Source organism: Pan paniscus, chromosome 20 (genome assembly GCF_029289425.2).
Source record: "Pan paniscus chromosome 20, NHGRI_mPanPan1-v2.0_pri, whole genome shotgun sequence".
Classification (NCBI taxonomy): Eukaryota; Metazoa; Chordata; class Mammalia; order Primates; family Hominidae; genus Pan; species Pan paniscus.
In genome coordinates this window covers 38,697,706-38,725,323 of record NC_073269.2, presented here as the reverse complement: position 1 = coordinate 38,725,323, position 27,618 = coordinate 38,697,706, and the positions used below count along the sequence as shown (strand labels likewise).

At 46.5% G+C, this 27,618-nt stretch overlaps 1 protein-coding gene across 2 annotated transcripts in view; it reads right to left on the bottom strand.

Moving 5' to 3' along the window:
• TDRD12 (tudor domain containing 12) overlaps positions 1-22,947 on the bottom strand; it is a 100,340-nt gene extending 77,393 nt beyond the window's left edge. The window contains exons 1-5 of one of the 2 annotated variants that reach the window (XM_008969262.6): positions 22,789-22,947; positions 15,680-15,816; positions 9,863-9,982; positions 3,677-3,732; positions 2,340-2,425 (exon numbers count right to left, since the gene is read on the bottom strand). In XM_008969262.6, the coding sequence (XP_008967510.3) occupies positions 2,340-2,425; positions 3,677-3,732; positions 9,863-9,982; positions 15,680-15,816; positions 22,789-22,857 (468 nt within the window). In that variant the 5' untranslated portion in view covers positions 22,858-22,947. The remainder of the gene's footprint in view (positions 1-2,339; positions 2,426-3,676; positions 3,733-9,862; positions 9,983-15,679; positions 15,817-22,788) is intronic. The other variant, XM_055103752.2, reaches the window with a different exon arrangement.
• Between the last annotated feature and the right edge of the window lie 4,671 nt (positions 22,948-27,618).

The following is a 27,618-nucleotide window of genomic DNA, read 5'->3' as shown; positions in this document are numbered from 1 at the left end:
AACAAGAATGAAACTCTGTCTAAAAAAAGAAAAAATGAAGAAGGGGGCTGGGTGTGATGGCTAATGCCTGTAATCCCAGCACTTTGGGAGGCTGAGACAGGCAGATCACTTGACGTCAGGAGTCCGAGACCAGCTTGGCCAACTTGGTAAAACCCCGTTTCTACTTAACATATAAAAATTAGCTGCGTGTGGTGATGCTTGCCTGTAATCCTAGCTACTCAGGAGGCTGAGGCAGGACAATCACTTGAACCCGGGAAGTAGAGGTTGCAGTGAGCTGAGATTGCGGCACTGCGCTCCAGCCTGGGCAACAGAGTGAGACTCCATCTCAAAAAAAATAAATAAATAAATAATAAAAATTAAAAATGCAGAAGGTGCTGGGTGTGGTGGCTCACACCTGTGATACCAGCACTTTGGGAGGACAAGGCGAGAAGACTGCCTGTTGAGACCAGCCTGGGCAACATAATGAGATCGCATCTCATGGGCATGGTGGTGCACACCTATAGTCTCAGCTACTTGTGAAGTTGAGGTGGGAGGATCCCTTGAGCCCAGGAGGTTAAGGCTGCAGCAAGCTACAATTGTGCCGCTGTACTCCAACCTAGGAGACAGAGAGAGACGGAGGGGAAGGGAGGGAGAGGAAGGAAGGAGAGGGGAAGGGAAGAGAGAGGAGAGGAGAAAAATGTAGCGGGAAAGATGAAACAGGTATACACCACAGTAATATCTTTCACAGCCAAGAATCGTTGATGAAATGGCTATCTGCAGCCTCAAAGTAGGCCCCCACAAGATACTTATTAATTTCAGAAGGAAAAACTAACATCTCTGTACAGGAAAAACCTGGCAAACACCACATTAACCAGGTGATCAACATCCACATCACAAAATGTGGTACATACACACTATGGAATACTATGCAGTCATAAAAAGGAACAAGACTGTGTCCTTTGCAGGGACATGGATGAAGCTAGAAGCCATTATCCTCAGCAAACTAATGCAGGAACTGAAAAACAAACACTGCATGTTCTCACTTATAAGTGGCAGCTAAATGATGAGAACACATGGACACTGGGGGAAACAACACACACTGGGGCCTGTCGGGGGGTGGGGAGGGGGGAGGGAGAGCATCAGGAAGAATAGCTAATGGGTTTTGGGCTTAATACCTAGGTCACGGGATGATCTGGGCAGCAAACTACCATGGAACACGTTTACCTACGTAACAAACCTGCACATCCTGCACAGGTACCCCGAACTTAGAAGCTGAAGGAAAAAAACCATTCACATCACTAGTAATTAGACATACTGATGTCATAAACCCCTGCTGGGATGCACTGAGAAGGGCACAGTATCACTTCTGTGGGCTTCTTGCCAAAAATGCACAGCCTTAATACAATGATGAGAAACATCAGGCAAACCAAATTGAGGAACATTCTACAAAACCACTGACCACTGCTCTTCCAAAGCAGTCAATGCCATGAGAGGCATGGAAGTACTGAGGAGCTGTCACAGGCCAGAGGAGGGGAAGGAGACATGACAAACAGGTGCAGTGGGAGGTGCTGGAGCAGATCCTACATCAGAAAAAGGAAATCAGCCGGAAACTGTCAACATTCATCTGTCTGCAGGTTTTCAGTGGTATTTTATCAATGTTACTTTTCTGGTTTTAAAAACTGTACTGTGGTTTTGTGCTCTGTTAACATCAGGACAACCTGGGCAAAGCATATCCCAAAATCTCTGCACTATTTCTGCATCTCTTCTGTAAGCCTATTTCAAAATACAATTTTTAAAAAATCCATGGTTAAGGTACCCTCCATGGGCTCTGAGCAGCCCTGGATGTGTGCCCCTTCTGTCCACCTCTGCCTGGTGCTGAGCTGTGCCCAGAGCCATCCTTCAGAAAGGGCAGAGGCCAAAATGCTAGCAGCTGGCACCTGGCAGAGGTAGGGGCCACTCACATATGATGTCCGCTTTCTTTCTGCTTGTGATCTGAATTCTTTACAGCAAGCACGTTACATACAGTGAGAAAGTCTAGGGGGAAAGGCAGTGAACTAACGCTACAGCAAATTAGTATATTTATAAAAATCATGTTCCCTGAGAAGAAAACAACATTTCATGCTCATCACTATAGGAATAATTTCTTGGCCATGTTTAAATAAAATGCCAAAGTCATTTTTTAAAGTAATCAAAAGAAGAAAACACAGATCTGGCTAACTTCAGGTCTAAGATAGACCTTAAGAGATTAAGACAATTTCTATGCTGTACGAACTACAGTGTTTTTCTTGGCATTTATTCTGTTTTATTAAAGTAAAATTTAAAATGATGAAATATTATAAAAGTACAATTCTTTCACTTACTTTTTCATCTTTTATAGTTACATAAAGGTAAACCTCAAATGTATCTTCTTCCACAGCACATAATCTGGCTTCCACCTGGGTAGTTGCTAAATAGCATAAATGAAAACACAAATCAGCTGATGTTAAAAGTATATTTGAAACAATCATGACGATTTCCCACCTAGTAACCTCTGCTAACCACTTAAGAGTGCCCAAATGTCTTCCTCCGGCAGGACCAGGGGGAGCATGTTAGGAAAAGGCACTCCTGATTGTGGAGTGGATTATGGGTCCTGTCCCTGTCAACAGGTTCCTGTGCCACCCTGTGGTCCTCTCTTCTCCATGCCTCCCAAACCCAGATTTCCAGTCCCAGGCCTTCATCTGAGGTCCATTCTACCCTGCAAAGCCCCACGGAGTGCAGCACCCGGCTACTCCCTTAGAGACTCAAAACCCCGCAGCAGCAGCATCACTGCCACCTACCAGGTGCTGTGCTAAGTCCTTTAGAAACCTTCTTTCGCTGAGTTCTTACCACTACCTTCAAGGTAAGTACAGTGGTCATGTCACAGGTGAGGAGACCAGGCTCAGAGGCTAAGTCACCTGCCTGAGCCACTGAGGACTAGGTGGCCGGCCTCCTCCAGACCCGCATTCTCATCTCCCAGCAGCCCCCATGGCTCACAGGGGCCAAAACTCCAGTCACAGTGACCTCCCAGCCTCCCAATGCTCCCAGGTCAAAGGATCTGGCTCCTCCTCTACCCAGACAATGACACAGCACAGGAGTGGGGCCAGGACCCAACGAGGTACCAGGCAGCACCCCAGGCATTTCCCATCCACCAACCCTCTCACTAAAACCAGGTATCTGACTGCCAGGGGTTAAGACAGATCCCACAAAAGACACTGTTTACAGTCACTGATATAAAATAAAAAGAACAGCTGAAGACATTTTATGCATCCTAAATTAGAAGTAATGAATATTACACAATAAATATCCATTTACTATCTCTTGCTCACTAAAAACGCTAGGTTTTTCATCAATTGCTGGTACAATAAAATCCACATGAATTTATTTTGCAGTGCCGCAGTTTTTATACAAACGAAGAGGCAGGTATTATTACTGTGTAAGGGTTCCCCTGCACAAACAGCCCCCTGCTGATCTCAGCTGTCAATTACTGCCATCCACTGCCACTAGGGGTGCAGAGTTACTGTGGCACTTGAGCTGGAAGAAGCCCCAGGTAGCTTAGGGAACTCCTCTGAGGAGGGCCGTTTGGCCAACAGGGGCATCTCCAACCCCCGCCAGCAGCAGAAGCTGAGGCCTCTGTGGGTGTCACTTCCAGGCAGGCTGCAGTGATCAGGCACTGGCTTACCTTTCAGAAGGTTCTGAAAGTACTGAATAGCTGCATTGTCCCACTTCTTGGCAGGTCTGGAACAGTGAACAGATGCAACTCCATTACATAAAAATCTGAGGCTAGCACACCAACAGCATTTTGTAAACCATGCACTGGACATTTCTCACACTACATATGGAACACGTGATGCAGATGATGGGGCACCTGGTGCTGGCCCTGCTCTGGGGGTGAGGATCCCACTGCATCCTGCAACACGCTCGTCTCAACACTGTCACCTGCACCGGTGCAGACTCATAGCACAGAGGCCCCACTGAGACCAACCTGTGCTCACCACTGCACTGTCTGTCACGACACCACCATCCCCAGACAAATCAGTCTCCTCAACCAGAACACAAGCTCCTGGGACAGGGATCCTGAGTGTGGGGTGTCTAACACAGTCTGGCACAGAGAGGGCGCGACACATGCTGGTACACCGACACCCTCACAGGCAGTCATGGGAGAGCCAGATACTATCTTTGTTTCATTTTGTTTTTTTGAGACAGGGTCTCTCTCTGTTATCCAGGCTGAAGTGCAGTGGCATGAACACAGCTCATTGCAGCCTTGAACTCCTGGGCTCAAGGGATCCTCTCATCTCAGCCTCCTGAGTAGCTAGGACTACAGGTGTGCCCCTCCACACTCAGCGATTAAAAAAAATTTTTTTTTTTAATAGAGAGAGGGTCTAGCTATGTTGCTCAGGCTGGTCTCAAACTCCTGGGCTCAAGTGATTCTCCTGCCTTGGCCTCCCAAAGTGCTGGGATTACAGGCGTGAGCTAACGCACTGGGTCTCGGCTACTATAAAACTACTGTTCCTCACTCTGCTGACCCTAGCGCCCTCTCGCTGGCTCCCATTTTACCCCTGTCATATTGTCCTTTCTACATCTTTCTTATGCTTTGCAAAGAAAATTGTAGGAAAAGCTGTAGGCAGTGGGGAAAGAGGAGAAACTTGGAAGCAAGGAAAAAAATAAAATGTCAGGTCAGAATGATGTTCTATGTTTCTTCTGATTTTATGTACCAGAGATGCCACCACCATCCTCCAAGAATTGTTTTAAAGATCAAATGAGATAATGTACATAGAACACTTAGCCCAGTGCCTGGACATAATCATTACTCAAAAATCTTGGTTATTTTTATTCTTATAAGAAAGATATTAAGCAATTCAAGAGAATTACAAAGGATTTCTAAAAGGCAGTAAAGGCAGTGGTTCTAAAACCTTGTTACACACAAAGAATTACCTAATAATTAGCTTTTTTAAAAAAGAAAAATGTAGTAGATTACTAATAATGAAAAGGCAAACAACCCAAGAGAAAACCCAATCTAACATATGAACAGGTAAATCAGCCAGTCTCTCCCTCTCTCACACAGAATAACCACATGAGTCAGTCTCTCTCTCCGTCTCTCTCACACACAGAATAACCCCATCAGCCAGTCACTCTCCCTCTCTCACACACACAGAATAACCACCTCAGCCAGTCTCTCCCCGCCCCCACAGAATAACCACCTCAGCCAGTCTCTCCCCGCCCCTCACAGAATAACCACCTCAGCCAGTCTCTCCCCCCGCCCTCTCTCTCACAGAATAGCCACATCAGCCAGTCTCTCCCTCTCTCTCTCTCTCTCTCTCTCTCTCTCTCTCTCTCTCACACACACACACACAGGATAACCACACCAGCCAGTCTCTCTCCTTCTCTCACACACACAGAATAACCACATCAGCCAGTCTCTCTCCTTCTCTCACACACACAGAATAACTACATCAGCCAGTCTCTCTCCTTCTCTCTCACACACAGAATAACTACATCAGCCAGTCTCTCTCCTTCTCTCTCACACACAGAATAACTACATCAGCCAGTCTCTCTCCTTCTCTCACACACACAGGATAACCACATCAGCCAGTCTCTCTCCTTCTCTCTCACACACAGAATAACTACATCAGCCAGTCTCTCTCCTTCTCTCACACACACAGAATAACTACATCAGCCAGTCTCTCTCCTTCTCTCACACACACAGGATAACCACATCAGCCAGTCTCTCTCCTTCTCTCACACACAGAATAACTACATCAGCCAGTCTCTCTCCTTCTCTGTCACACACAGAATAACCACATCAGCCAGTCTCTCTCCTTCTCTCTCACACACAGAATAACTACATCAGCCAGTCTCTCTCCCCGTCTCTCTCACACACACAGGATAACCACATCAGCCAGTCTCTCTCCTTCTCTCACACACAGAATAACTACATCAGCCAGTCTCTCTCCTTCTCTCTCACACACAGAATAACTACATCAGCCAGTCTCTCTCCCCGTCTCTCTCACACACAGAATAACTACATCAGCCAGTCTCTCTCCCTCTCTCTCACACACAGAATAACCACATCAGCCAGTCTCTCTCCCCGTCTCTCTCACACACAGAATAACTACATCAGTCAGTCTCTCTCCCCGTCTCTCTCACACACAGAATAACTACATCAGCCAGTCTCTCTCCTTCTCTCTCACACACAGAATAACCACATCAGCCAGTCTCTCTCCCCGTCTCTCTCACACACAGAATAACTACATCAGCCAGTCTCTCTCCTTCTCTCTCACACACAGAATAACTACATCAGCCAGTCTCTCTCCTTCTCTCACACACAGAATAACTACATCAGCCAGTCTCTCTCCCTCTCTCTCACACACAGAATAACTACATCAGCCAGTCTCTCTCCCTCTCTCTCACACACAGAATAACTACATCAGCCAGTCTCTCTCCTTCTCTCACACACAGAATAACTACATCAGCCAGTCTCTCTCCTTCTCTCACACACAGAATAACTACATCAGCCAGTCTCTCTCCTTCTCTCACACACACAGAATAACTACATCAGCCAGTCTCTCTCCTTCTCTCTCACACACAGAATAACTACATCAGCCAGTCTCTCTCCTTCTCTCTCACACACAGAATAACTACATCAGCCAGTCTCTCTCCTTCTCTCTCACACACACAGAATAACCACATCAGCCAGTCTCTCTCCCCCCCACCACACACAGAATAACCACATCAGCCAGTCTCTCTCCTTCTCTCTCACACACACAGAATTACCACATCAGCCAGTCTCTCCCTCTCTCACACACACACACACAGAATAACCACATCAGCCAGTCTCTCTCCTTCTCTCTCACACAGACACACACACAGAATGACCACATCAGCCAGTCTCTCCCTCTCTCACACACACACAGCATAACCATATCAGCCAGACTCTCTCTCTCTCACACACACAGAATAACCACATCAGCCAGTCTCTCTCCCCCTCTCTGTCACACACAGAATTACCACATCAGCCAGTCTCTCCCTCTCTCTCACACACACAGAATTACCACATCAGCCATTCTCTCCCTCTCTCACACACACAGAATAACCACATCAGCCATTCTCTCTCTCTCCCTCTTTCACACATACACAATAATCACATGAATACATGTGACAGCTCTGCAAGTCAGAAAAATCAAAATACCATTTTTACTGAGCAAACAAGCAGAAATTAGAAAGTCTAATGATATTCAATATTGTGTGGGAATAACAGTGCTTTCCATACCCCAATGATGGCAGTATAAATTGCTAGTCTTTTTGAAGGGGAATTTGACAAAATCTGTAAAACTGTAATACACATGTTAAAAGGGTGTTCTGCATAAAACACAAACACAAAGGCATCAGATGTCAAAGAAGGTGACCAAACCCCAGTAGGCCCTTCCCTGGGGGCATCCTAGGGTGGGTGGGGAAGGGCCCGCAAGCCCACATTTGTTCTGGGAAGAGCCCATGCAGAGAAGGCCAAGAAAGACAGGACCAACTGCCTCTGAGGGGAGCTGGGTTGCACACACAGGGGCCCAATCATGCCTGAAGGGTGGGCAGTGGGCCGCTCTGAAAGAGGGCAGTTCAGGGGGCAGGGGCTGCTGTGTGCAGGAAATCCCACTCCCAGAGCCTTTCGTGAGTAGTTGGCGGGGGGGGGCTGGCTGGAGGGCGGCCTGGTAGGGCGCATTGGCCTCAGCAGGGACTTATCCTCACATCAGTGTAGATGCCACGCCAGCCACAAGAGTGATGCACTCACCACCACAAGGAAACTGTGGGGGCTGGGGTGAGTGGAGAATGGGAAGGTCACCAAACAGCCCATGAAGGCAGCTTCTGAGTTCAGAGTACACAGTGCAACATGGCATGCCAGTGGAGTCAGAACTGGGCTGCTCCCTGTGGCTTTTCCTTCCATAATGCCATCGTCCCGGGAAGGGAGAAGAGGAGGAGCACCGGGTGGGAGGATGGAGCTGATGTCTCTACAGACCACAGGAGGCAGAAGTCAGGCCACTCGGTAGTGCTCATTCAAGACAGCAGACATGGCGCCCACACCCGAGAGGGAACTGCCCAGGGCAGGGATCTGTCCTGTACAAACACTAGCGATGCAGTCAAACACTAGAAAAAGGGAGCAAAGATGGGGTGCGGGGCACACGTATATATATATGCCTCTACGTCTGTGTATTTTCTACAGATTTATCTATATTCTTTTTTTTTTTTTTTTTTTTTTGAGACAGAGTCTCACTCTGTCGCCCAGGTTGGAGTGCAGTGGCGCAATCTTGGCTCACTGCAACCTCCACCTCCTGGGTTCAAGCGATTCTCTTGCCTCAGTCTCCCGAGTAGCTGGGATTACAGGCGCGTACCACTGCGCCTGGCTAATTTTTGTGTTTTTAGTAGAGATGGGTTTCACCATGTTGGCCAGGCTGGTCTCGAACTCCTGACCTCAAGTGATCTGCCCGCCTCAGCCTCCCAAAGTGCTGGGCTTACAGGCATGAGCCACCAGGCCCGGTCAGATTCATCCATATACTTACGGGACTGTACTGTGCAAATGGTTTGGAAACAACCTAGTGGCTACACAGAGGGGAATGATTAAATACAGCAAGTATGTCAATCACATCCACCCATGAAAAAGACTAAAAGTAGAAAGAAGAGATACGTATGTTGACAAAGAGTTTCAACATACTTTTTTTTTTTTTTTTTTTTTGAGATGGAGTTTCAGTCTTGTTGCCCAGGCTGGAGTGCAGTGGCACGATTTTAGCTCACTGAAACCTCTGCCTCCCGGGTTCAAGCAATTCTCCTGCCTCAGCCTCCTGAGTAGCTGGGATTACAGATGCCCACCACCACGCCAGGCTAATTTTGTATTTTTAGTAGAGACAGGGTTTTGCCATGTTGGTCAGGCTGGTCTCAAACTCCTGACCTCAGGTGATTCCCATGCCTTGGCCTCCCAAAGTGCTGGAATTACAGGTGTAAGCCACCGTGCCTGACCTCAACACATATTCTTAAGTTAATTCTGCAAATAGGACAGTATGTTCTAATTTTCATTAAAAGCTCCACATAGATAAGTGTGTGTAAAAGCACTGACAAAGGCGTGCAAGTTCAGAGCTGGAAAAGATCACAGAGGCCTCCCAGGAGGAAAGATGTGGGCCTGGAGAAAATTGCAATAGACTCTTTTATAATGCTCCATGGGCCCAGCACAGTGGTTCATGCCTGGAATCCCAGCACTTTGGGAGGCCAAGGTGAGAGGATCGCTTAAGCCCAGAAGTTTGAAACCAGCCTGGGCAAGATAGTGAGACCCTATCTCAAAAAAAGAAAGCAAGAAGGGAGCAGGGGAGGAGAGCGGAGGGGCGGTGGGCAGAGGGAGTGGGGGAGGGGAGGGGAGAGGAGTTAGCTGGGTATGGTGGCATGTGTCTGTAGTCCCAGCTATTTGGGAGGCTGAGGTAGGAGGATTGCTGGAACCCAGGAGGGTGAAGCTGCAATGAGCCATGATCATGCAACTGCACTACAGCCCAGGCAACAGGGTGAGACCGTGCGCGCACGTGTGTGTGTGTGTGTGTGTGTGTGTGTGTACACATGTATAATACTCCATGATCCTATGTTTTATGAATATTTTTCTTTACAGTTAATTTATTACTTTTTGTAAGTTTGAAACAAAGGCAAGAAGCACAGAGCTCAGGCCCTGCTCCAAACCCCCTCAACCACAGCGAGGTCAGACAAACACTGACTCAGAAGCCCCTCCTGAAGAACAGAGACCTCCTGCTCAGCATTCTACAGAGGAATTGACTTCATACAAAGATCGTGCACTTGATAGAAGGCTTTTACTAATGATTCGAAGGACTTAAGAAACTGTACTTACACAATGTCAGTACTGTCTCGGCAGAAGTCAATGTGTAATGTGACAGGCTTTGTGCAGTACAGGCTGAATTTTTTTGCTCTATAGGGAAGCTGCATAAACGATTCTACTACAACTCGGATGCTAAAAAGTAAAACAGAAACAGCTCCATTATATAGAAAATTATACACAACATTCTCCGTTAAAGTATACCTATTTTATTAATATACTTAACGTAAAACAAAACACACAAAAAACAATTCTTTCTGTTTCTAATATGGCCACCAACAGTGCTTGGAGACATTTGGCCAAGAGGGAAAAACTGCTTCTTGGGAGGTTGAAAAAAATCGTACTCTTTTGATACATAAAGCACGGATATGGCACATAGATAGTGTATCAGTGAAATTGACATTTCATGACCTAGGGGTAGGAGTTTAGGAAAACAATGTCTAAGAAGCCTCCTGGCCAGGTGTGGTGGTTCACACCTGTAATCCCAGCACTTTGGAAGGCCGAGTTGGGCAGATCACCTGAGGTCAGGAGTTCAAGATCAGCCTGGCCAACATGGTGAAACCTTGTCTCTTATACTAAAACTACAAAAAATTAGGTGGGCGTGGTGGTGCACTCCTATAATCCCAGCTACTCAGGAGGCTGAGGTAGGAGAATTGCTTGAACCTGGGAGGCAGAGGTTGCAGTGAGCTGAAATCATGCCACTGCACTCCAGCTTGGGAAACAAGAGCAAAACTCTGTCTCAAAAAAAAAAAAAAAAGTCTAATAAGGCTCCTTAGGTGGACAAATACTGGATACTAATGAACATACCTGTAAAGCAAATTCTATTCAAGATTTTCTAAATATCAATCTCAATATATGACCAAAATTACCTTAAAAGTTTCTGTAAATGAACAGACGTTTTAATAATTAGTATTTGCCAACTTTGCACAAAAGAGCTGCAGGACTGAGATTTTTAAATAATAAGTTTGGCAATTTAATTTCCATTCTTCTTTGGCAAATGACAGAGCACTTTATTTTTACATTTTTTTCTTTGTAGGGTCCAGGTCTCAATATGCTACCCAGGCTGGTCTTGAACTCCTGGCCTCAAGCGATCCTCCTGCCTTGGCCTTCCAAAGTGCTGGGATTACAGGCGTGAGCCACCACCCCTGGCCGAAAAACCACTTCCACGTACTATTTCCACATGAACTGGCTTTCTTTCCAGGGTTCCTATTATGCCCTGCCTGGGCAGCCTGGCCATCTTCTGTCTCAGACAGGTTAGGGAAAGGTGGCTGCACCCATGGCCCCCTGAAGTCTCCTGAAGCTCTATTTAATCATACGATTTTCTCACCCAAAACAAACTAAATGTAAAACATCAAATGCAAAAAGAAAAGCTCCCCAAACAGTTAAACACGATAATTGTTTTTGCAGCGATTACGGTTGTATGCGATGCAGGATCACAAGCTCGAATGGCACCTACTCTTACAGTAAGTACTGCAAATTCCCAATGTCTGATAAGCACGTATGCCATGAAATTCTTCTATTCAATAGACACCTCTTGGCTGGCGCAGTGGCTCACGCCTGTAATCCCAGCACTTTGGGAAGCCGAGGCGGGTGGATCACCTGAGGTCAAGAGTTCAAGACCAGCCTGGCCAACATGGCAAAACCCTGTCTCTACTAAAAATACAAAAATTAGCTGGATGTGGTGGTACACGCCTGTAGTCCCAACTACTCAGGAGACTGAGGCAGGAGAATCGCTTGAACTGGGAGGCAGAGATTACAGTGAGCCAAGATCACGCCACTGCATTCCAGCCTGGGAGACAGAGTGAGACACCGTCTCAAAAAAACAAAACAAAACAAAATAGACACCTCTTATCACAATCAAGTCTATTTGGTATTGCTCTTTCCTCAGTGAAATCAGAATCCTCATATTTATTAAACTGACATCCTCTTACTCTGGGACGGGAAACTATGGAAAAGTCATCACAAAACACCAAGACTGACTTGTTGCTGGTGTATTCTAACGAACACAATCACGTGTGGTCCCAGAAGCAGTGAAGGCTGCACAGCACCATCTCGGCACCAGCTCATTCTGAGCCATCTCCCAACCTCATTGATGGTCACACCCTCCCTCTTTTAAGCAGGACAACAAGGGATACCTACATGAGTACAAGCTCTGCTCTGTGCACCCTGAGACTATGCCAGCAACCCCCCTTCTGTGGAGAGAGGCGTTTCTCTCTACCTCCTGGAAGTGTCTTTCTTGCAGCCAAGCCTCCCTAAAGGGCACAAGGAAACTGAGGACAGTCAGGAGAGCAGCCGGCAAGGAGCACCCAGGAGATGCAGAGAGCAGTCAGAAGATGCAGAGAACGCAGGAGATGCAGAGAGAACCCCAGGAGATGCAGAGAGCAGCCAGGAAATGCAGAGAACACAGGAGATGCAGAGAACACAGGAGATGCAGAGAGCACCCAGGAGATGCATAGAGTACCCAGGAGATGCAGAGAGTACCCAGGAGATGCAGAGAGCACCCAGGAGATGCAGAGAGCACCCAGGAGATGCAGAGAGCACCCAGGAGATGCAGAGAGTGCCCAGGAGATGCAGAGAGTGCCCAGGAGATGCAGAGAGAGCACCAGGAGATGCAGAGAGAGCACCAGGAGATGCAGAGAGTGCCCAGGAGATGCAGAGAGTACCCAGGAGATGCAGAGAGAGCACCAGGAGATGCAGAGAGCACCCAGGAGATGCAGACAGCACCCAGGAGATGCAGAGAGTACCTAGGAGATGCAGAGAGCACCCAGGAGATGCAGAGAGCGCACCAGGAGATGCAGAGAGCGCACCAGGAGATGCAGAGAGCACCCAGGAGATGCAGAGAGCACCCAGGAGATGCAGAGAGCACCCAGGAGATGCAGAGAGAGCACCAGGAGATGCAGAGAGCACCCAGGAGATGCAGACAGCACCCAGGAGATGCAGAGAGTACCTAGGAGATGCAGAGAGCACCCAGGAGATGCAGAGAGCGCACCAGGAGATGCAGAGAGCGCACCAGGAGATGCAGAGAGTACCCAGGAGATGCAGAGAGCACCCAGGAGATGCAGAGAGCACCCAGGAGATGCAGAGAGAGCACCAGGAGATGCAGAGAGTACCCAGGAGATGCAGAGTATCCAGGAGATGCAGAGAGTACCCAGGAGATGCAGAGAGCACCCAGGAGATGCAGAGAGCACCCAGGAGATGCAGAGAGTACCTAGGAGATGCAGAGAGCACCCAGGAGATGCAGAGAGCGCACCAGGAGATGCAGAGAGCGCACCAGGAGATGCAGAGAGTACCCAGGAGATGCAGAGAGCACCCAGGAGATGCAGAGAGCACCCAGGAGATGCAGAGAGAGCACCAGGAGATGCAGAGAGTACCCAGGAGATGCAGAGTATCCAGAAGATGCAGAGAGCACCCAGGAGATGCAGAGAGTGCCCAGGAGATGCAGAGTACCCAGGAGATGCAGAGAGAGCATCAGGAGATGCAGAGAGAGCACCAGGAGATGCAGAGAGCACCCAGGAGATGCAGACAGCACCCAGGAGATGCAGAGAGTGCCCAGGAGATGCACAGAGTGCCCAGGAGATGCAGAGAGAGCACCAGGAGATGCAGAGAGTGCCCAGGAGATGCAGAGAGTACCTAGGAGATGCAGAGAGCACCCAGGAGATGCAGAGAGCACACCAGGAGATGCAGAGAGCGCACCAGGAGATGCAGAGAGTACCCAGGAGATGCAGAGAGCACCCAGGAGATGCAGAGAGCACCCAGGAGATGCAGAGAGAGCACCAGGAGATGCAGAGAGTACCCAGGAGATACAGAGTATCCAGAAGATGCAGAGAGCACCCAGGAGATGCAGAGAGTGCCCAGGAGATGCAGAGTACCCAGGAGATGCAGAGAGAGCATCAGGAGATGCAGAGAGAGCACCAGGAGATGCAGAGAGCACCCAGGAGATGCAGACAGCACCCAGGAGATGCACAGAGTGCCCAGGAGATGCAGAGAGAGCACCAGGAGATGCAGAGAGTGCCCAGGAGATGCAGAGAGTACCCAGGAGATGCAGAGAGAGCACCAGGAGATGCAGAGAGCACCCAGGAGATGCAGACAGCACCCAGGAGATGCAGAGAGCACCTAGGAGATGCAGAGAGCACCCAGGAGATGCAGAGAGCCCACCAGGAGATGCAGAGAGTACCCAGGAGATGCAGAGAGCACCCAGGAGATGCAGAGAGAGCACCAGGAGATGCAGAGAGTACCCAGGAGATGCAGAGTATCCAGGAGATGCAGAGAGCACCCAGGAGATGCAGAGAGCGCCCAGGAGATGCAGAGAGCACCCAGGAGATGCAGAGAGAGCACCAGGAGATGCAGAGAGCACCCAGGAGATGCAGAGAGCACCCAGGAGATGCAGAGAGTGCCCAGGAGATGCAGAGAGCACCCAGGAGATGCAGAGTATCCAGGAGATGTAGAGAGTACCCAGGAGATGCAGAGAGTACCCAGGAGATGCAGACAGCACCAGGAGATGCAGAGAGAGCACCAGGAGATGCAGAGAGCACCCAGGAGATGCAGACAGCACCCAGGAGATGCAGAGAGCACCCAGGAGATGCAGACAGCACCCAGGAGATGCACAGAGTGCCCAGGAGATGCAGAGAGAGCACCAGGAGATGCAGAGAGCACCCAGGAGATGCAGAGAGTACCCAGGAGATGCAGAGAGAGCACCAGGAGATGCAGAGAGAGCACCAGGAGATGCAGAGAGCACCCGGGAGATGCAGACAGCACCCAGGAGATGCAGAGAGTACCTAGGAGATGCAGAGAGCACCCAGGAGATGCAGAGAGCGCACCAGGAGATGCAGAGAGCCCACCAGGAGATGCAGAGAGTACCCAGGAGATGCAGAGTATCCAGGAGATGCAGAGAGCACCCAGGAGATGCAGAGAGTGCCCAGGAGATGCAGAGAGCACCCAGGAGATGCAGAGAGAGCACCAGGAGATGCAGACAGCACCCAGGAGATGCAGAGAGCACCCAGGAGATGCAGAGAGCACCCAGGAGATGCAGAGTATCCAGGAGATGTAGAGAGTACCCAGGAGATGCAGAGAGTACCCAGGAGATGCAGACAGCACCAGGAGATGCAGAGAGAGCACCAGGAGATGCAGAGAGCACCCAGGAGATGCAGACAGCACCCAGGAGATGCAGAGAGTACCCAGGAGATGCAGACAGCAGCCAGGAGATGCAGACAGCAGCCAGGAGATGCAAAGAGAGCCCCAGGAGATGCAAAGAGAGCCCCAGGAGATGCAGAAAGCAGCCAGGAGATGCAGAAAGAGCCCCAGGAGATGCAGGAAGAACCCCAGGAGATGCAGAGAGCAGCCAGGAGATGCAGAAAGTAGCCAGGTGATAGAGAGAGAACCCCAGGAGATGCAGAGAGCAGCCAGGAGATGCAGAGAGCAGCCAGGTGATAGAGAACCCAGGAGATGCAGAGAGTAGCCAGGAGATGCAGAGAGCAGCCAGGTGATAGAGAACCCAGGAGATGCAGAGAGTAGCCATGAGATGCAGAGAGCAGCCAGGAGATGCAGAGAGCAGCCAGGAGATGCAAAGAACACCATCTGAACCTGCCTGTCCTGCCAGGACGGACAGTGGGAGAGGGCCAGAGCCACCTCAGCCTTCATCCCTTCCACCCACTCTGCCAGTCAGTGGGTGCAGAGCTGAAACCCAGAAAGCACCCCTTCTGGAAGCTAAAGAACTCCAGTTTTGTCTTTTCTCAGTGTAGTGACCTCTAGTCCCGTACTTTAAAATGGACGTTCTCCTTTGAAACTGACATTTGTCTCTGAAAAGAGCGTAAGGTGAGATAAACATGTACATACTTTTTAGATTTGACTGGAATGTTCTTGGCAAAGTCCACAAGGAAACATTCTGCCAGGTACTGGTCTGCGGAAGACGTAATTGATTTGACAATGGCCCTGCACCAGCACTTTAGCTCCTCACAATAGACCACACACACCTGCAAAATAAACAGAGAGTTATTTTTATTTATTCATTTTTTTGAGACAGAGTGTTACTCCATCGCCCAGGCTGGAGTGCAGTGGCACAATCTCAGCTCACTGCAACCTCCACCTCCCAGGTTCAAGCAATTCTCCTGCCTCAGCCTCCCAAGTAGCTGGGATTACAGGCGCCTGCCGCCATGCCTGGCTAATTTTTGTATTTTAGTAGAGATGGGGTTTCACCATGTTGGATAAGCTGGTCTCAAACTCCTTACCTCGTGATCCGCCCGCCTCAGCCTCCCAAAGTGCTGGGATTACAGGCATGAGCCATCACGCCTGGCCAACAGAAAGGTTTTTTAAGGTCAGTGTTAACATTTCATCAAAGAACAAGAGAGCTAAAAGGTACTCTCAAAACCATCCCAGTCAACATTCTCCCTTACAGCAGAGGAAAGAGATGCCAGGAGGCCGGGCCTACCCAAGCTGAGCCACTCTGCCCATAAGAAAACCTCAGGAACACAGGCCGTCTGAGTACTAGGTCACTGTTTTTCTTACTACAATTGTTTCCACTCCTTAACTGAGGACAATTTTTAGAAAGTAAAATAAGAAAAATGCATTCATTTACCTTCTTAAATCAGGAAATAATGCTTAGGAATGATTGTCAATCATGTGTCTGACCAACAGGAAGCTGCCACCAGGCTCATCCTTCCACTCCCTTACCCATGACTCTTTTTTTTTTTTGAGACGGAGTTTTGCTCTTGTTGCCCAGGCTGGAGTGCGATGGTGCGACCTTGGCTCACTGCAACCTCCACCTCCCAGGTTCAAGCGATTCTCCTGTCTCAGCCTCCCAAGTAGCTGGGATTACAGGCGCATGCCACCAGGCCCAGATAATTTTAAAAAATTTTTTTAGTAGAGACGGGATTTCATCATATTGGTCAGGATGGTCTCGAACTCCTGACCTCAGGTGATCCACCCGCCTCGGCCTCCCAAACTGCTGGGATTACAGGCGTGAGCCACCGCACCCAGCCTCCCCATGACTCTTATTGGCCTCTGACATTTGTTTACTATCTGTCATAACTGGACGCTGGCTCCTTGATGACATGGATTTTTGTCTGTTTTGTTTACTGCCAAATTCCCAGCACCTAGCAGTGCCTGGCATATACTAAGTCTTCAAAAACTACTTGAAACAGGCATGGTGGTACGTGCCTGTAGTCTCACCTACTTAGGCGGCTGAGGTGGGAGGATCGCTTGAACCCAGGAATTGGAGGCTGCAGTGGGCTATGATCGCACCACTGCACTCCAGCCTGGGTGACACAGTGAGACCCTGTCTCAAAAAAATAACAGTAATAAAATGTTTTTAAAATAAACTACCTGGGCCAGGCATGGTGGCTCACGCCTGTGGTCCCAGCACTTTGGGAGGTCGAGGTGAGTGGATCACCTGAGCTCAGGAGTTCAAGAGCAGCCTGACCAACATGGAAAAACCCCGTCTCTACTAAAAACACAAAAATCAGCCGGGGATGGTGGCATGTGCCTGTAGTCCCAGCTACTCAGGAGGCTGAGGCAGGAGGATCACTTGAGCCAGGGAGGCAGAGGTTGCAGTGAGCCAAAGATCACGCCACTACTGTCCAGCCTGGGCGACAGAATGAGAGTTTGTCTCAATCAATCAATAAACTGGCTGTTTGATGGCTGAATAAGTGCACAGTCCCTGACTTATGATGGTTTAACTTACAATTTTCAACATTATGATGGTGTGAAACTATTGCAATTTTTACATAATGTGCAGTATTCAATAAAATACATAAATATTTAAACTTTACTACAAAGTAGGCTTTGTATTAGGTGATCTTGCCCAACCATAAGCTAATGTAAGTGTCCTGAGCAAATTTAAGTAGGCTAGGGTAAGCTAGGCTGGTCAGCAGGTTAGGTGTACTAAGCCCATTTTTTACCTACAATTATCAGGACATAACCTCATCGTAAGTTAAGAAGCATCTGTAAATGCCTGCAGCCCCTTTTAAGGAGAACCACCCTGCAGAGGTGACAACCCTTGGCATCCTGACTGTACCACAGGACTGCCAGGCCACAGCCAACTGAACTAATAAACCGTATGCTAACCACAGGTTTATAAAGCAGTCAAGCAGGAGAGCTGCGCTCAGACAGAAAGGAAGGGGACTGATAGAGATTGCTGTCCTTGGGAATAAGTTGGAAAATACAGTACAGCCATACTGCAAGGCACAGGTTCTAGAGAACCTCACATAACTCAAAACTCGAATAATTCAACAGAAATCCTGACAAAAGATGAAGGGTATTTCTATTTAATGCTGAAGTCAAAGCATCTTGTAGAAATACCATGAATAGTTAATAATTCACACAGCCAGCCAACCTTGAAAATGAGGCATGAAAGCCACATTCATCTCATACATCTCCATGAGAGCTCTTCAGTGACCAGGTGCACTGTCAATGAGCACTAATTGTTTGTTGTTTTTTGTTTTAGAGACAGGGTCTCATCACTACATTGCCTAGGCTGGACTTGAACTCCTGGGCCCAAGTGATCTTCCCGCTTCAGCCTCCCAAGTAGCTGGGACTGTGGACACGTGCCACCATACCCAGCTCAGCAGTAATATTTTGAAAGGAATCTTTTTTTCTGAGCATAGATCTCAACAGTAAGCTTAAAATATTCAGTAAGCCATGCGTAAACAGATGTGCTGTCATTCAGGCTTTCTTGTTCCATTCGTAGAGCAGATAGAGTAGAGCTAGCATAATCTTTAAGGATCACAGGACTTTTGGAATGGTAAATGAGTACTGGCTTCAACTTAAAAGTCACCAGCTGCATTAGCCCCTAAAAAGAAAGCCACTCTGACCTTTAAAGCTTTAGTCCTTTAAAGACACCGACTTCTCCTATTTATTTTTTAAGATGGAGTCTCTCTCTGTCACCCAGGCTGGAGTGCAGTGGCGCCATCTCAGCTCACTGCAGCCTCCACCTCCCGGGTTCAAGCAATTCTCCTGCCTCAGCTTCCCCAGTAGCTGGGATTACAGGCGCCCGCCACCACACCTGGCTAATTTTTGTATTTTTAGTAGAGACAGGGTTTCACCATGTTGGCCAGGCTGGTCTCGAACTCCTGACCTTAGGTGATCCACCCACCTCAGCCTCCCAGAGTGCTGGGATTACAGGTGTGAGCCACCACACCTGGCTGACTTCTCCTATTTAGCTCTGGAAGTCCTAGAAGACATCTTCTCCAATAGAAGCCTGTCTTGTATACATTGAAAACCTGTTATTTAGTGTGTCCACTTTCAACAATGATCATAGCTACATCTGGAGAAACTGCTGCAGCCTCTCCATCAGCCCTTGTGCTTCACCTTGCACTTTATGTTGTGGAGATGGCCTCTTTTCTTAAACCTCATGAGCCAACCTCTGCTAGCTTCACATTTTTTCCCTGCAGCTTCCTAACCTTGCTCAGCCTTTATACAATTGAAGAGAGTTAGGGCCTTGCTCTGGATCAGGCTTTGGCTGAAGGGAATGTAGTAACTGGTTCTAGCTTCTATCCTGACCAATAAAACTTTCTCCATATTACCAATAAGGCTGCTTCTTTTTTCATTTTTTTTTTTTCATTTGTGTGTTCTCCAGAGTGGCACTTTTAATTTCCTTCAAGAACTTTTCCTTTGCATTCACAACTTTGCTAACTGTTTGGTGCAAGAGGCCTAGCTTTCAGCCTATCTCAGCTTTCAAAATGTCTTCCTCTAAGTTCAATCATTTCTAGCTTTTAATTTAATGTGATTCATCCTTTCACTTGAACACTTAGGGGCCATTGTAGGGTTATTAATTGCCCTCATTTCAATTGTGTGTCAGTGAACAGGAAGGCCTGGGGAGAGGGAGAGAGATGGTGGAGCAGTCAGAACACACATTTATTGATAAAATTCACTATCTTACATGGGTGCAATTCGTGGCACCCCAAAACAATTAAAATACTAACCTCAAAGATCACTGGCCACAGATCACTATAACAGATAGAATAATAACAAAAAAGTTTGAAACATTGGGAGAATTACCAAGATGTGACCCAGAGACACGCACTGAGGACCTGCTGTGGGAAAAATGGTGCGTATAGCCTTGCTCCATGAAGGGTTGCCATAAACCTTCAATTTGTAAAAATACATAGTTACTGCGAATTCACAATAAAATGAGGTCTGTTTGTACTTAAAAGTGTAAAGGGCCAGGCGCAGTGATTCATGCCTGTAATCCCAGCGTTTTGGGAGGCCAAGGCGGGCAGATCTCTTGAGCCCAGGAGTTCGTGACCAGCCTGGGCAACATGGCGAAACCCTGTCACCACAAAAAATACAAAAAAATTAGCCAGGTGTGGTGGCGCATGCCTTTAGTCCTAGCCACTTGGGAGGCTGAGGTGGGAGGATTGCTCGATACCAAAAGGCGGAGGTTGCAGTGAGCCGAGATAGAGTCACTGCACTCCAGCCTGGGTGACAGAGTGAGACCCCCATCTTCAAAAAAAAAAAAAAAAAAGAAAAGAAAAGGAGGAGGAGGAGAGAAAAACAAAACCACCCTCTCGACACCAAAAATGTGATAGCTAGGCACAAAGCACTAACTTGAAAACTGATCCACATGATTTCTCTTTCTTTGCAGTATGAACTGTATTATTTGCATTCATAGGTCTTCTGATTTAAAAAATTTTTAAAAAGGCCAAGCGCGGTGGCTCACGCCTGTAATCCCAGCACTTTGGGAGGCTGAGACGGGTGGATCATGAAGTCAGGAGATCAAGACCATCCTGGCTACCAGGGTGAAATCCCATCTCTACTAAAAATACAAAAACGAAATTAGCCGGGCATGGTGGCAGGTGCCTGTAGTCCCAGCTACTCGGGAGGCTAAGGCGGGAGAACGGCGTGAACCCGGGAGGTGGGGCTTGCAGTGAGCAGAGATGGCGCCACTGTACTCTAGCCTGGGCAACAGAACGAGACTCTGTCTCAAAAAAAAAAAAATTAATTAATTAAAAAAATAAATTAAAAAAATTTAAAAAAGGAACAGTGTTATTTCAGGGTAATCAAACAGTCTTAAGAGATCAGGGAAAGTTCTATACAGAAGAATTCCAGCTGATGAATGCAGAAGGAATGAGAGAAAACCCCACATCGAGTGCCTGAATGAAAGAGCTGATTCAGGCAGCAGTGGTCACTGAATGGAGAAGCCATCACATGAATGCTGACAGGTAAGGCCACAAGGAGGGTCAGGATGTCCCCTCTGGTCAATCTCAGCATCACTGAAAACATCATCTCTCAATTCAACATGAAGTTCACATGAAGTTCACAGTACACCTATTCTTGAAAAACAGAAGCAACCTTAAATCTACCCAAAGCTTTATATTTAACTATACACATACACACACACATATACATTTTTTTTTTTTTGAGACAGAGTTTCACTCTTGTTGCCTAGGCTGGAGTGCAATGGCGTGATCTCGGCTCACTGAAGCCTCCGCCTCCCAGGTTCAAGTGATTCTCTTGCCTCAGCCTCTCTAGTAGCTGGGATTACAGGTGCCTGCCACCACGCCCAGCTAATTTTTTGTATTTTTAGTAGAGATGGGGTTTCACTATGTTGGCCAGGCTGGTCTCGAACTCCTGACCTCAGGTGATCCACCTGCCTCAGACTCCCAAAGTGCTGCGATTACAGGCGTGGGCCACCACGCCCGGCTACGCACATTTTTTTTAAGAGACAGTCTCGCTGTCTCGCCCAGGCTAGAGTGCAGTGGCGCAAACACAGCTTACTGCAGCTATTACCTCCCAGGCTCAAGTGATCTTCTGCCTTAGCCTCCAGAGTAGCTGGGGCCACAGGCACGTGCTACCATGCCCACTAATCTTTTTATTTTTTGTAGAGACAGGGTCTTACTATGTTGCCCAGGCTGTTCACAAAACTCCTAGGCTCAAGCAATCTTCTTTCCTTGGCCTCCCAAAGTGCTGGGATTACAGGCAAGAGCCAGCATGCCCAGCCCAAAATGTGGAATATTTTTAAAAACAACTGACCTGGTTTAACTTCTTCAATTAGTCAATGGCGTGGAAACAAATTATGTTATTGTGCTTGCTTCGGCAGCACATATACTAAAATAAATTATGTTATTAATGATGATTTGGGGGAAGTAGATTCAAATTATTTCCGCTTTTTCTCAAAAAGAGTTTATAAACCTTTTCCTATTATACCATTACAAAAATTCACTCTCTTCTGAAAAGTAGCTGAGCTGTGGCAACCATGACAAGGGGCAGTGAGAGCTGAGTCTGCAAGAAGGCAAGGAGGGGCCACAGCGTGGAGTAAGGAGAACAAAGACATCTGAGTTGGCCAAAGTCATGAGCAACCAAAAGGGAGGCGTTGGCCCTACACTGAAGACCCTATTCCCTCTTTGCTGAGATCCCTACACCTCTGTGGGATCTCAAATAACCCCCTGGTTCCCAGCCCCAGAGGGATGGCCCTAATGCCTGGGTATAGATGACATTCTGTCTACTTTTGTCCCACATGGACCTTACATGGCAGCCACCCCCTTCCATGACTAGCCTGAATCTTGTGCAACCTAAAGAACCTTACACTGGCTGGGCACAGTGGCTCACACCTGTAATCCCAGCACTTTGGGAATCTGAGGCGGGTGGATCACCTGAGGTCTGGAGTTCGAGACCAGCCTGGCCAACATGGTGAAACCCCCGTCTCTACTAAAAATACAAAAATTAGCTGAGTGTGGTGGCCCATGCCTGTAATTCCAGCTACTCAGGAGGCTGAGACAGAAGAAGTGCTTGAACCCGAGACACGGAGGTTGCGGTGAGCCCAGATGGTGCCACTGTACTCCAGCCTATGTGACAGAGCGAGACTCCATCTCAAAAAAAAACCTAACACAAGGCACTGAGTGTAAGAAACTAAAATACTCTAAAAGCTTGAATCATCGTCGTTGCCAAAATAGTTTATATTTTGAGTGGTGTTTCAATACACAGTGATTAAAGAACATTTAGATACATACCTGTCCTTCTTCCAATGTTAATGGTTTTATTTCTATATCTTGACACGTGCTGTTGTAGAAGTCATTCATGGCACTATTTAATTTTTGATAATCGACATCATGATCTAAAAAGGTACTACACCCTTTTATAATAACCCAGAAGCAACCTGGATCTTCAATCTGTAAATTTTTTAAAAGACAAACAGAACAGCGTATGATTTAAAAGTAGTACCACAAAATAAACTTTAGAGCCACGATTACTGTTTCTAATTTAAGTGACCTAACAAATTCTTGACAAATGCCTTTGCTTAAATGGTTAGACCGAAGATAAAATTCTAAAACACATAACCAACAGTATGTAATTCTCAATTATGTGTTGTGACTCAAGTAACAAACCGATGTCCTCAATCTCCCATATTCTGAAAAATCCATAGTAATATACAAACACAAGGTTCAGAGCAATGTTTTTAGTACTTTTGTTTGTTAAAAAAATTTTTTTTTAATTAAAAAAAAAATAGAGATGGTGTCTCGCTATTTTGCCCAGGCTAGTCTCAAACTCTGGGGCTCGAGCAATTTTCCCACTTCGGCCTCCCTAAGTGCTAGGATTACAGACATAAGCCACTGTGCCTGATTTGTATTCTTCTTTTGTAAGAAAGAGAAAGCAATGTGAATATAAGTACATTCTGCTCATAATAAAAAAAATAATAATGGCAGATAAACCAAAATAAATGCAAATCACGGCCTAAGGGGAGGAGAGAAATGGAGAAGGGACACGGAAGAAAGTCAGACTTCCTGGAATGTATTTTGTTATGTACTATTGTTATTAGAAGCCAAGATTTTCATTGTTAAAGACACAAATATAAAGTGAAAAGTTAAATTTGAATTGAAAATACCAAAAGGTCTCGCTGTGTCACCCAGGTTGGAGTGCAGTGGCGCAATCTCAGCTCACTGCAACCTCCACCTCCTGGGTTCAAGCAATTCTCCTGCCTAAGTCTCCTGAGTAGCCGGGATTACAAGCGTGCGCCACAATGCTCAGTTAATTTTGTATTTTTAGTAGAGACAGGATTTCATCATGTTGGCCAGGCTGGTCTTGAACTCCTGACTTCAGGTGATTCGCCCATCTCAGCCTCCCAAAGTGCTGGGATTACAGGCGTGAGCCACCGCGCCCAGCCAAGAACTCATGATTTTTCAAAAGTATTACCTAACTCTGCCTAGAAAAAATGACATCTCAAGATTTGGGCAAAAATGACATCTTTGCCCAAGGTGGCAAGAATACAGGTATTCCCACTAGTATTATTTCTACTTTTCTGAAGGTTTGAACATTTTTATAACAAATAATCAGAAAAAAGAACAGTAGTTATTCTGGTTCCAGTGACAACAGAATAGTTTCTATATCACCTGTGGGTAACAATAATAAACCCTGGAAAAAATACAAAAATGACTATTTGAAGGCAGTGAAGAGCTACCAAAAGCAAGCAGAACCTGGAGGAGATTCAACCCTTGAAAGAAGGAAACTTCCCTGGGTGAGATCCACTTTTACACGGCTTTTCCTCCGAGCCCATTCCCCAGTCCACGTGGTGTTAAGCAGCTGCAATTCAAGGAGAAAGTCATGTTTGTGGCTTGAGGAATCAGAGAACAGAGTTTGGGGCTGCCATAGCAGCTTGAGAATTAAAGGGTAAAATTCCTAAACAGAGAGCCACAGAGGGGGAGCCCTAAAGTCTGCATAAGAACACCTGTCACATTCTTGGCAGAGATGAGACCCCAAGGAGTCCAGAGAAGACCAATGGTGGGAAGGCTGAAAGAAATACGCAGTTTTAGCCGGGTGCTGTGGCTCACACCTGTAATCCCAGCACTTTGGGAGGCCGAGGTGGGCGGATCACGAGGTCAGGAGATCGAGACCATCCTAGCTAACACGATGAAACTCCGTCTCTACTAAAAATACAAAAAATTAGCTGGGCGTGGTGGCAGATACCTGTAGTCCCAGCTACTCGGGAGGCTGAGGCAGGAGAATGGTGTGAAACCGGGTGGTGGAGCTTGCAGTGAGCCGAGATTGCGCCACTGCACTCCAGCCTGGGCGACAGAGTAAGGCTCCATCTCACAAAAAAAAACAAAAAAAAAAAAAAGAAAAAGAAAAAGTAGTCACCAGAAAGTGAACCCAAGATACCCAGATATTGGAATTAACAGGCGAGGACTTAAAAACAGCTATTATAAATACAGAACTTAAAGATGAGATGGTTAGAGTGAGTTGAAAACAAAAGAATCTCACTTAAGAAATGGAAACTCTATATGTATATAGATATGTATCTATTTATACATGTATAGATATCGATACACACACACAAGCTGTGGAAAACGTAAATTTCATAAATGAAAAATAAAAATTTAGGCCAGGCACGGTGGCTCATGCCTGTAATCCCAGCACTTTGGGAGGCCGAGACGGGCAGATCACAAGGTTAGGAGATCAAAACCATCCTGGCTAACATGGTGAAACCCCATCTGTACAAAAAAAAAAAAAAATAGCCAGGTGTGGTGGTGGGCACCTATAGTCCCAGCTACTCAGGGGGCTGAGGCAGAAGAATGGAGTGAACCCGGGAGGCGGAGCTTGCAGTGAACCAAGATCACGCCACTGTACTCCAGCTTGGGCAACAAGAGTGAGACTCTGTCTCAAAAAAAAAAAAAAAAAAAAGGAAAAGAAAAATTTCACAAGGGGTATACTCGCTAACATTGTACTAAAGGTCCCAGTTAGTACAGTAAGACAGGAAAAAGACTGTCAGGAAGATTAGAAAGGAATAAATAAAATTGTCTTTATTCATAAAGAACACAATTGTCTACACAGAGAACCTTAAGGAGTCTATTAAAAAATTAGAACTACAATGAAAATTATAAAACACTGCTGAAAGAAATTAAAGAAGACATAAATAAATGGAAAGACGTCCCACATTCATTGACTGGAAGATTTAATATCATTAAGATGTCAATCCTACTCAAAGCAATCTACACATTCAATTCAATCCCTACCAAAATCCACAATGATATTTTTTTCAGAAATAGAAAAGCACATTCTAAAATTCACATGAAATCCCAAGGGACCCAAAATAGCCAAAACAATATCAAAAAAGAACAAGGCTGGAGGACTCACACTTGATCACAAAACTTTACTACAAAGCTACAGTAATCAAAACAGTGTGGTACTGAAATAAAGACAGACATATAGACCAACAGAGTAGAATAGAGAGTCCAGAATAAACCCTTGTGGTCTAGTCAAATGATTTTTGACAAGGGTACCAAAACCATTCAGGGAAAGGTTTTGTAACAAATGAGCACTGGGAAAACTGGATATTCACGTGCAAAAGAATGAACTTGGAGGCCAGACAAAATGGCTCACACCTGTAATCCCGGCACTTTGGAAGGCCAAAGCAGGCAGATCACCTGAGGTCAGGAGTTCGACACAAGCCTGGCCAACATGGTGAAATCCCGTCTCTACTAAAAATACAAAATTAGCCGGGTGTGGTGGTACATGCCCGTAATCCCAGCTACTCAGGAGGCTACGCCAAGAGAATCACTTGAACCTGGGAGGTGGAGGTTCCAGTGAGCCGAAATTGCACCACTGCACTCCGGCCTGGGTAACAGAGTGAGACTCTGTCTCAAAAAGAAAATAAAAATACAAATAAAAATGAAAGAATAAATTTGGACCTTTATGTGACACCATACTCAAAATGGATCAAAGACCTAAATGGAAGGCCTAAAACTACAAAAGAAAACACAGAGCAAATGCTTTGTGACGTTGGATTTGACAAAAATTTCTTGGATATGACACCAAAGCCACAGGCAACAAAAGAAAAAACAGACAAACTGGGCTTCATTGAAATTTAAAAACTGTGTGCATCAAAAGTCACTATCACCACAGTAGAAAGTCAACTTATGGAATGGGGGAAAATATTTGCAAGGCTTATATCTCATAAGGGATTAATACCCAGAATACACAGAGAACTCCTAAAACAATACAAAAACCCAAACCACCAATTAAAAAATGGGCAAAGGATTTGAATAGACATTTCTCCAAAGAAGATATACAAATGGCCAATAAGTACATGAAAAGGCGCTCAACATACTAATCATTAGAGAAATATAAATCATAACCATAGTGAGATACTACCTGACACTCATGAGGATAACTACTGTCAAAAAAAACCTGAAAATTCAGTGTGCTGGAAGGTGTGTTAAAACAGAAAATAATGTGTTGGCAAGGCTGTGGAGACACTGGAATCATTGTGCACTGTTGGTATCAATGTAAAACGGCATAGCTGCTGTGGAAAATGGTAGGGTGGCTCCTCAAAAAATTAAAACTATAATTACCATATAATGCAGCAATTCCACTATTGGGTGTAGATCCACGAGAATTGAAAGATCTTGAAGAGATACGTACACACCTGTGTTCATAGCAGCATTATTCACAATAGCTAAAATGTGGAAGCAACCCAGTGTCCCTCAACAGATAAATGGATAAGCAAAATGTGGTACAGAATGGACTATTATTCAGTCTGAACAAGGAAGGAAATTCTTTTTTTAAAAAAAGACATATATTTGTTTTTTTAAGAGACAGGGTCTTGCTATATTGCCCACCTCACCTCAAGCAATCCTCACCTCAAGCAATCCTCACCTCAAGCAATCCTCACCTCAAGCAATCCTCCCACCTCAGCCTCCCAAGTAGTTGGGTCCTCACGTTCACATCACTGCACTGGGCTTCAAAAGAAAGGAAATTCTGACACATGGTACAACATAATGAACCCTGAGGACATTATACTGAGTGAAATAAGCCCGTCACAAAAGGATAAACTGTATGATTCCACT